The 10,822-nt window shown below is 39.8% G+C and overlaps 1 protein-coding gene across 4 annotated transcripts; it reads left to right on the plus strand.

Annotated features, from left to right (window-relative positions):
• The first annotated feature begins 1,317 nt into the window (after positions 1-1,317).
• LOC143469669 (uncharacterized) lies at positions 1,318-9,588 on the plus strand. Of its 4 annotated transcripts, XM_076967446.1 has the most exons (16): positions 1,318-2,008; positions 2,181-2,353; positions 2,862-2,953; positions 5,083-5,153; positions 5,306-5,423; positions 5,484-5,561; positions 5,891-6,011; positions 6,085-6,218; positions 6,673-6,836; positions 7,001-7,130; positions 7,196-7,331; positions 7,404-7,516; positions 7,607-7,690; positions 7,793-7,920; positions 7,985-8,183; positions 8,323-9,588. In XM_076967446.1, exons 2-16 carry the CDS (start codon positions 2,215-2,217, stop codon positions 8,602-8,604), a joined length of 1,989 nt encoding a protein of 662 aa, XP_076823561.1. In that variant the 5' UTR covers positions 1,318-2,008; positions 2,181-2,214; the 3' UTR covers positions 8,605-9,588. The 4 variants fall into 4 exon arrangements, with proteins under 4 accessions (XP_076823561.1, XP_076823569.1, XP_076823578.1 ...); XM_076967454.1 differs by lacking the exon at positions 1,318-2,008 and having other exon boundaries at positions 2,146-2,353; XM_076967463.1 differs by lacking the exons at positions 1,318-2,008; positions 2,181-2,353 and adding an exon at positions 2,415-2,683.
• Positions 9,589-10,822: the final 1,234 nt, after the last annotated feature.

A 10,822-nucleotide genomic window follows, 5' to 3' on the forward strand; every position in this document is an offset into this window, starting at 1 on the left:
ATCTGTAAAGAGATAAAATATTAGTTATTGTGAGTGAACCATACTAAACTAAAACAATAACAGCAAAATATAAAAGTAAACTCCATCCACAAATTTCTTCAATGACGAAAAATCTTTATTTATCAAACTCGTTTTAACTCTTAAACAAAAACAAAACTGAACTGAACGCAGACAGAACAAGGCAGAGGAGAAAGAAAGAGGGACTGTGAAGTAAAACATTTTTCTAATTCTATATACGTAACAAATTCCATCTCGTCTTCTATCGGCTCAAATAGTAAATCTCAGTATTTCAACAATCAATATTCGTAGAGAGACTTTTTCACAAGTAACCTCGCTGTACTGACCCCGAAGCTGGCAGAAAGTAAACTATTTGATCCGGCTGATCCGAACCTGACAGAAATGAAAAGCAGTCGTTCTTTAGAAATCGTGCGAATTGGCTGTGATCGAACACACGACAATTACGTATAAAAATCACATTGGCTGTCACTGTTTCTATGTTTCACTGTTAGAACTGTTTGGCCGTCTACAGTCATTCCATAGATTACAGACTATTTGGTCTGCTGGTCCAGCTGAACTAGCCCCTCTTTGAATAGTTACAAGCCGGCTACAACCAACATATACAAATCCAAGATTTAAATATTTACGTTTCTCGCATTTTCATAACGACTGGCGCTTTGGATTTAGAAATCCTTGCAGGGATTTTCTCAGTCGTTTTAAAAATGCGTTTGAACATGTTTTGGTTGATTTGAACAAAAGTGTTCGATTTCAAAATGACAATTAGCCTCGTCTAATCTTACACAGCAACGCTTGTAGGGGGTCCAACCCTCATATTGAATCGTCTTCGCATACTTTTGTTACGTAAAGTGATTTGCGGTAAAAAAAAAAAAACGTATTTTAAGAACAACTTATTCTGCTGTATATATGGTTACTACGGCTCTCTCGTTGGCCTATTAATGCAAAACAAGACTTGGGTTCCCGTTGTGTGCTTTGTGTTCTGTTGCATTCGCAGACGAAATTAATTGTTTGTGGCACTTCATTTATCTTATTCATCAATTTCTTTAATTATAAAGGCTTTTACGGATTGTAACTTTTATCCGGTTCCGAGACGGTTTATTTGAAAGTACAAAAGAAAACCATGAAATATGAATTCACAAACGCTTAGGCTTACATACAATATTAGTTTTTTGCCGCAGTTATTCCCCCATAGAGCTCTATCTGATGCATCCTTGCGCAAACTTAGCATTAAAATCACGAACCGCTACACATTTCACCACTTTTTTGCCAGTTGTTTGCAGAGCGTCACCTTGATGAAATATTTTTTGTTTTCGCAGTCGCTACCTGGAGGAAGAGAGCGCTTCAATACCACAGCATGTTCCAAAGCATGTGTACACAAGCAATGCTTTGGATTATGAGATTTGCGCCATTTATTGGAAGTTTGTTGATGTTTCGTAACATTTCCATAACGACATATAGTATAATACTGAACGCTGCCAAGTTTATCACCATACTTGCCAAAGGAACTTTTTCGAAGATAGTGCGATATAAATTCTCTATTTTGACAGCATAAAATGTCTTTAAAGCGCGCGGATTATAAAATTGACGCCTTGTCTGAATCAACATTCCGCTCGTTCAGATTCTCGCTGAGTAAACACGAACTTATAGAATCTTGTCTATCTTGTAATTTTATCACATTCTACAAGACTGCTGTCATCACAAGCATTTGTGAATAACCGCTTAAGATATTGTGACGCCACAAATGAAAGGAGGATTATAATAAGATTGGAAACGCGAATTTTCCGTTGATTGAAGCGAATAAAATCGCAGTTTTGCCGACATCCCAGCAATCTCCACCGTGTTTGCGAGTTGTTTTCGACGAAAAAACTATCTAGTTTTAAATGGATTCGTGGCATCTACAACTCTAGTTAGTTCTTTTGACAGCCGGTTTAGATTTTGCAAATCAGATTCCCTTTCATTACACTTTTCCTGTATTTTCGTGACGTCGAATAAGGTAAATTTTATATTGACAAAGGATAGTTGAAGTAGACGAAGTAGATATTTTGCAGCTTTCCTTGACCCAAAACCTTTCTTGCAAGGTCAGCTGTTTATGGCCGATAAAAATATTTACTTTTTAAAATAGTTTGTGACTTGCTTTAGACATAAACTTTATAGGTTCTTTGCAGCAAAAAGCTTCGACGTCATACAATTGCAATCAACATGTCTGTAAGAAGCAACGCGTCTGTTGCTTCAACACCCTGTGTTTCGTCATCAAGCGATCGATTGCTGACGTCACACAGACTAATGGTTCCCTCAAACAAGCCCCATCCATTTACTAGACGAAGCTCCTTGGGATCACGTGAGTAACCGTGCTAACAACGTCTGCTTTTTTCAAAGTAAGGTTCAAGTGATCAAGATCTAAAACAATTTGACCTTGAACAGAAAAAAAGTTGTCAGTAACTTTACTGGAGACAGAATTGTTTAATTGTATTTAGTGGTTAAGCAGCTATTGCTGAAAATGTATCGAAAAATTGCTGCTTATTATGACAAGGTGGCAGAAACTATGACGTCACAATGTAAAGTTAGCGTGCTTGATGATCATAGCGTTTGAACTCAGATAGTGGTAGGCTAGTAGCTAGTTGAAGCGTTTTGATGGAATACGGCCTTGCAGTTGGGCAATTAGCAGCAGGTGATGTTTATTTTCGGCATAGAAATGTCACAGGTCGAACCTGGTAAAAATTGCCCAAATTCGGCTTCGGTCCGGATAAAAAAACTCGATTCGGCGCACCCCTACTTTTGAGGCCAAATTGTTTTACCGCTTTCACTGGCATAAACAATAACCATAATACGTCATGCTTCTCTCACAGTGACGTCACCCCACCACAGCAGGCAGGGAGGGCTGCGGCGCCGAAGATTATCGCAGCGGAAATTCATATCGTTTCGAGATGTGCAGCTATCTGTAAGTATGTATTATTTGTTTGAATCGTTGTACACTTGAGAAAGCTGTTCACTTTGCGTTGACCAGCTTCATTTATTCAAGCGCACAAAGTTGCTTTGGTGCGGCTGATATTGTTGCTACCTTGTTGTTTACTGATTGGCAATACAGAAAGCGATTGTGACAGCTTTCTGCTGAAATTGTGTCGTCACAATTGCGCTTTTTTCATTAAACCTCTTTCTTGATATCAAATTCGGTTGTTCAATAAAAATTGGCGATAATTGATTTATGGGATCTCATTTCTCTTTCCACTTGTTAGCAAATAATACAAATTCTTACGTAACTTCACACTTCATTGCTCTTCTATGACTTCATAATGCCGCAAACTAGCAGCACCACTGCCTTGTTTTGTTCAAATAACTTTGCCAGGTGTTGGTGGTGGACGCAAAAACTTGTGGTTTTGATGTTTGTTTAACAGGGCTGTCCAAATTCAAGGCAAAATGCTAAAAAATCACGTAACGGACGGCTTTGAAACATACTTTCGACTCTTTGAAGACTGGGGCTTAAAGGAAGTCAGTCGACTGTGTACTTGTAGATAACGTGAAAGCAGACATTTGCATTAGTGCAAATGTCTTGAGTCTTTTACTATTTTTGAATTTTGTTAAAATCTCATGAACGTGTTCACTTGCTGGTTAATTGTTCTCTGCTGGATCAAAGAAATTCTATAATGTCATTGTTACAAATAAAGGTTACTGTTCCGTAACGCTTTGACAGATCGCTTTAAATTTGTTCAAACGACACGCGAAAAGTTGGGTAAATATTAATTTTGTCGGGATGGACGCCATTATGGCACATCGCGAGATGGTAATTGTTCTGCGAATTAGTTATTCGAATGCAGCTGCCTTAAGGTTAAGCCGAGTATTTTAATTTTATAAAAATCTCAGTCGTCGCAAAGCACAGGTTTTAACTTTAAATCTTAGCTTTATGAAGTCATAATGTATACCAGGAAGGCTTAAAAGTAGGCTTTGTGTTAGCACGACCATTGCGTTAGCTAGATCCAGTTATCTTAGTGCAGTCTGGCTGTGATTTTTTACTACATTTACCGTCTTACAACGTATGAAGCATATTTCAAACTTGTTTGCTGATGTCACTGCTTGTAACGAGCTGGTTGATTATGGAATTTGTAGCTAATAAGGATTTGTCCACAACTTGAAAACTGGGCAATCTTCATGGCGGAAATTTGGGACGATTTTCTCCGACGGACCACGACCTGTAGTGCGGATGTGATGCCTGGGTTTGGTCTTTCCAAACCTGTCATTATTGGAAGCATAACAAACTCCGAAATTGCAACCGATGCAGATCCTGAGGCATTTCCCGCATCCACTTCGTCAGTTTTCCCGACGGAACAAACTCGAAGCGGAGCCGTTAGCAATAGAAAAAATGCTTCTTCTTCGTATTTTACGAATTTATCCGCTCAAACCACACCTTCGCATGAGCCTGCTCCAGTCAGAGCGAGATCCGGTTTTAAAACAACTCCGAAACAGTCATCTCTCCGCTCCAACAAATCTTCCGACTCCTTACACCGACGCCAACGTCCGGAAAGCGAAACGTCGATAAATTGCGAAGGAAACGAGACGCGCGGATCTAACACGGACGTTACGACAAAAAGCGGGAATTCTGCGACAGGTACACGAAAATGGCGGAAAATGTGGAAAATAGCGTATGCGGAAAGGCGGAATGTACCTGGGGATATGGCGAAGGAAACGAAGGTATAATCATGTTTGCGGTGGCAACCTCAGGTTTTCTTTGGCGGGGCCACATTTCCATAAAAAAGTTTGCTTTGTAACCTATAAGGCCAAAGTGTAATATAGGCTCCATTCTTCCTGGACACTTCAGTCAAACAAAAAAGCTCTTTGCCACAATGTTGTCTTTGTTTTCGTCGATTCGTTCAGTGGCACTTTGACGCGGGTTATCCCCTTCTTTTCGAACACGTCGAGTCTTATTTTATAGAATTTTCATCTACTGACGTACAACAATGGAAAAAGCCAATTTAATTAAAATGGGATTAACTGTCTTTATGTAAACATTTCCCTTGAACAAGTGTCAATAAATCTTGTTCGATTTGTTTAAATACTTCTTGCTTTTGTTCGCAGCCAATAGAAAAGCTGCGGCGTTTCCTCAGAAGTATTCTCATCATTGTGGAGGTCTGCCTCGCCCTCAAAAGGTTATTTCTCGCTCGTGCTGCGATCACCGTTTTTTAACGTGGATTTTGAAGAAAATAAAGCGTGTTGAATTTTTTAACCCTGTCCTAAGTGACGTCAGAATACATAGCAATTTCCCATGACGTCATTAACTTCCGGGTTACTTCCCGTTCAGGTATGTGCAGAATGGGAAGAAGGACCAACTCACTTTGATGGAGATGCAACTCAACTTGCAGGAAGATCTCGACAAGAAATTGACCTTTAACCCCCATTACTACAGCGCCTCGTACGTGGTAAGTGATTATGACGTCACATTGTCACTTCAGCGCTGACCCTGTCGCGTTCTTTGGCAGGCGAACAAAGGAAGCAGCAAGTTGAAGAAAATGTTGGCCATTGCCCCCGAAGCAAGAACAAAGAAACACATTAAAATGGTGAGTTTGGTAAACACAAGACTTTTCTTCGAGACTATTTTTACGTCACAATGCCTGGTCATCTACTGTTATGGTAATGAGGTTTTGATGTTGTGTCGAGAGACATGATTTTGACAGAAGGGACAAGCCGGTTTGCACTAAGTTCTACGCGTCAAAGCGTTAAAACTGTTCGATTACCTTCAACATTGTGCATTATATTGAAACATTTTGTTGAGCTAAAACAACAAAAGTTCCTCACTTGCTCAATTTATCTGCAAGCGAATACAACGACAGTCTACGGCTATTTCCGTGAACTTTTCTGTACGGCAACTAGCATCGTTTCATTCCAGATCCACACGCTTGTGCAAAACAAGAACGCCTTCTCCAAGCATCCCGCTCATATTCGATTAAAAATGTGCCAAGTCATGATTTATCAAAGTTACGAATCCCGCCGAGTCATCATAAAGCAAGGTACATCCGGGATGTATTTCATGCAATATAGCTGTTGTTTTTGGAATTAACCAATCGCGTTGTCGTCTGCCAGGACATCCGCCATCCGCTTTCTACATCGTTTTATCCGGGACCTGTCTGATCAACACGAAGGAGCAGAGCAACGAGGAGGGCGGGGAGACCACACAGACCGTGAACGAACTGAAAGAAGGCGAGGTGTTTGGGGAGGTGGGCACCCCCTGATGATAAGGGCGACATGTAGTTGCAGTGGCGTATATCCCTCTCATAGATATCCTATATATACCCCTCTCGTATGTAACCTATATCCCATATATATCCCTCTCTTACATATCCTATATCTTATATACATCCATCTCATTGTGTTGATGACCTACCTTCATTTTATGCTGTATCTTGTGTAACTTGATTCCTTTCTTGCATTTATTAACTTATTTAAGAGAAGCCATATCTTTAACTTTGATTGTTTTGTATAGCGGTTGACTTGGGTATAGCCATTTCTCTCAAACGGTGCTGGCTGTATTTAATAATATCTTTAGTTTAACTGTTGCTTACGATATTTTTATAGAATGATCCAGTTATTACAATTTCATTAACAAGCGTTTTCTTTCGTTGTCGTTGTCCTTATAAAAACCTGTTTTGGGTGTCAATTTATACTCGTTAGGTGGCGCTGTTGAACAAAACAACTCGAACCGCTTCAGTGGTGTGCAAAGATCACGTCGAGCTGTTGGTCATCTACAAGGACGACTTTGACGCCATAATTCGCGGTCCCATCTACAAACAACGCGAAGAAGTTGTGCAATACTTGAAAGAGCTTACCTTGTTGAAGTAAGACTTTCATTATTACGTCATAATTATTTAATTATCTCATCGTTTACCTCACAGGTACAACACCCGAATGTTCTTTCATATAACTCGTTATCACGTCATTTGTAAATTATTACGTCAAGCGATAAATAAGTTTGTCATAATCACTTGATTGTTTGTAACAGGAACTGGCCAGTTGACCTTTTGACCAAGGCGTCCATCGCAAACTTCCAGTATCAATATTACAGGCCTGGCGCTGTAGTGGTCAAGGATAATATGACGTCAAACTTTCTCGTTTTTATTAAGTCCGGGGAGGTGAGCTTATTACGTCATTTCCTTGTATGGTACGTATTATTATGTCATAATGTCTCCAACTGCAGTGCCGTGTCGTGTGCACTCTACAAGTGTCCTGTGACGAGTTCGCGACGAAACCGCGAAGTCGAAGCATCAATTCCAGAACTCTTCTTCCTCTTCTGGACGAAAACGCGCGGACCGAGATCCTACAGTCGAGAAGTAGTAAGTTTTCTTTTCGACACCATCTTATCATCTCTGTGGATCTCTGTTGCTCAGTTCTTCTTCATTTTTCAGTGTCCCTCGTACCTGGGAAGAGCAGGTTTCATTCCACCTTCCGCAACAACCTCCCTGCAATCAGAGATGAAGATAATTTATCTGATGTCGATGAGAAAACTCCCAGACAACGAGTAAGTACATTCTGCATTTGCAGTTGCCGGTTTGGTTAAATAAAAATTTATTGTTTATAAAGTTATACAAAGTTTTTAAAATATTTTTAGCGGGAATCTGGAGTTAGACACGAATTTAAAAGTGATTATGACGTCAAAAACTCATATAACAACGTAAAAAGGCGACTAACAGCGGTAAGAACTTTATTCCATTTTAAAACTAACATTCACTTACAAATCTTAACAAATATGCTTTCTTAAAAAAATATTTTGTAAAAAAATAATAGTTATTTGCAGAGAAACCTTGATGCTTTAAGCAACCTAAAACGACCACATCGCACCAGCCTCGCTTTGCCCCATATTCACGAAAACACTCTGTCTGTTCCGAACAGACTTGAATTGCCGCACGTGGGCGCTACTGAGAGGTTCGTTTGTTTGTGCAACATCTCAAACAATGCTTAATTTTACTGAACTCTTTTGATTCCGTAGATTGAGTAGGATGAGGCGTTCCATTCGCGCTTCTAGTATCTTCGAAGACACACCTTACGCAATTGCGAAGAAGAAGACGTCTCCCCTGATTTCTGAGAAATGGAAGAAGTCCTCAAACAGTGAAAAGACGAAATTACCTTCGTCTCGATCGGAACCGAAGTTCGCCCAAATCGCGATCCTACCCGCGAGACGAGTGTTTGTAAGTGAACGATGATGAAAAGCTATCGACTTATTTAAGGCAGTGTTACCTGGATAGATGTACATTGATATCACATCATTACGTCACAATATAAAGTGTCGACGTATTTTCACTGGAAAACATCTTACTTCCTTATAAGGGCATGGAAGAGTTGATGAAGAGGACACGGCTAAGGTTATCTCTGCTCAGTGACGGAGCGGAATGCATCTTCATCTCAAAGAAGTTCTTCCAGAGACACGCAGGAGCGGAGACTCTTCGCACGGTCAACGGAATGGTTGGGAGATACCCGACGGAGGAGTTTATACGTCATCAGTTGGAGGAACAATCGGAGTGGAGCAGTTTCAGGAAAGAGGTTGTTCGGGGGGTCCTGGAGAAAAGAGATGAGAAGCTTGATCTCCCATCCATCCTCCAAGCTCATTGAACCTCGTCAAGGTCAAGACAATTGTTCAACGTAGTTCGCAAACGCAACAGACCGTAAATGCGTCATTGGGGTTAAGATTTGAAATTTGCCTAAATCGCCTAATTAACAATAATTCGAAATGTTCGTGAAAGGTTGAGTCATCTCGAAGTGAGCCGCGAGAAAGACCGCGTTTCCCGTCGCTAACCTACAACGATGAATTGTGTGATTATGGTCGTGATTGTTCGGTTGTTGATTGTGTTGATACATTTTGAACTATGTATTTGCCTAATTGCCATCAACAAAAATTTCCAAAATTTGTACTTTCCAGGTAGATTTGATGCGAAGCCTATGTCTAATTCAGTATCAGTGTGACAACTCTAACACATCATAAGGATTTTTTTTGTAACTTGCATTCCGTAAACTTTGATCAATTACGCTCCATGATTCGATTCTTTTTGCTTGTATATCTGTGAGTGCAATATTTGTATTATAAAACTTGTTTTTAGCTTAGAGACAGTTTCATACCAGTATGCCGCTTTCCGTTCGTGTATTCTCTATTTGTTGTTGATGTTATTTCAATTGTTTGTTACGTTTTTTGGCGTACGTCAGTGTAAAATTGTGCTCACTTTCATTTCCACTCGTATTGTGATGTTTTGAGCGCTTGCACGTCATATATCACGTGTTTTAACGTGTTTTTTCAACCGTTTGTTTTCTGAATTAAGCTTCCATTAACTTGCAGATCTATTAGATTTCTTTGAGTTCTTCTGGGTTTTTGACCTTTGAACAAATGTTGAAACACAAACGTAGTATGTAGGTTACGCTTTATGACAATTAAACCCAAGACACACAAACAATGCATACAAAGCGCAGCCGAGTCGACTTTTCCGGACTCGAACTGTTAGGTTCGGTTGTAATGAAACAGGATGTTCTGTAAACTACAACTGTATTTCTTCGTACTTCTTCTTTCAAATGAGCAAAATATAAACACCTTTAGCTCGGTCTTTATATTCCAATGACTGATAAGAAATGGACAGTTTATAGGGTACTAATTATAGGGATGTTTAAGTTGTGTGGTGCCTGGTTGGTCTGGAGAGTTGCAGCTCATCCTTCGAAAAGTCTCCAGTTCGAATCCTGTTTCAGCCAAACACCCTTTTACACAATAGAGATAGCCTGATGTGAAAGACCTGATTTATGTAAGTGCAGACATCTGGAGTAGGAGGGTATATGAGGCAGTTTGTAATTATAGCATGGAAGGAAGCAAATTTCTTTAATCTTACCTCTGCCATCTTTGCAACGGCTCAGTCTTCACATCGTGGAGCGGAGGGGATTCGAATCTGCATCGTAAGATTGATGAAGGGGCTCTTTTGCTTACCGAGCCATAGAGAACTAGTATCCGTAAATAGACTGTTTGCAATAGTGCTTTTGCCCACGAAATCAATTTGTAAAAATTCTAGATTTGAATTAAGATCAGAACCGAACCCACAAATCACGGCCAACGAGATCGCTGCCGTACAATTGAGCTAGTGTGGTTCTTCTTGCTGGTAGGTTAGTAATCAGGTGTTATTTTATTAAGGACATCCACCAATGTGCGTTACGTATTTATACTTCGCCTGTTTTTAACAATTTAAGAATTCAATTACAGGCTGTTTTCTGAGAGTTCCACTCAGGACATTACTGAAATGCAAAGTCGTAACCAAGTCATCGAACTCGAGTGTCAAGTCCAGTTTTTTGGAAGAAGTGACTCGACATTTGCCAAACACGACGCGAGTCAAGCGATAGTTGAAACCATACCATATATGGAAAACAAAAACACTGTTCCCATCAACAAGAAACTTTTAGGATTTGTATAAATTTGTTTCGTTTTGTTGCTCCATGTTGTCCCATGTGCTTCACAGACAAAAGACTAAATAATTTTAAATTATATTTTTATTTGTTTGGAATAAAAAGAGTTTTCGCCCGAATGCGAAAACCTAATCAACGAAAACTCAATTCCGAATTCATAGAATGGGAATTGGGTCATTACGACTCTGCTGAAATTGTTACACAGTTGAGCCACGAGTATCGCTTCACAGTTGAAACTTGCGCAAAGACAAGCTCGGTAACCGAGGCTCGACCAATGAAGAGAAATCACAAATAGTATTTCCCTCAGTGCGAGTATTGTGACATCATAAGCGCGCCAAAGCATATTTGCATATATGTTAAATGTGTATGTAAAATTGTAAGATACCGGCAACAATCG

Source organism: Clavelina lepadiformis, chromosome 1 (assembly GCF_947623445.1).
Source record: "Clavelina lepadiformis chromosome 1, kaClaLepa1.1, whole genome shotgun sequence".
NCBI classification, from domain to species: Eukaryota; Metazoa; Chordata; class Ascidiacea; order Aplousobranchia; family Clavelinidae; genus Clavelina; species Clavelina lepadiformis.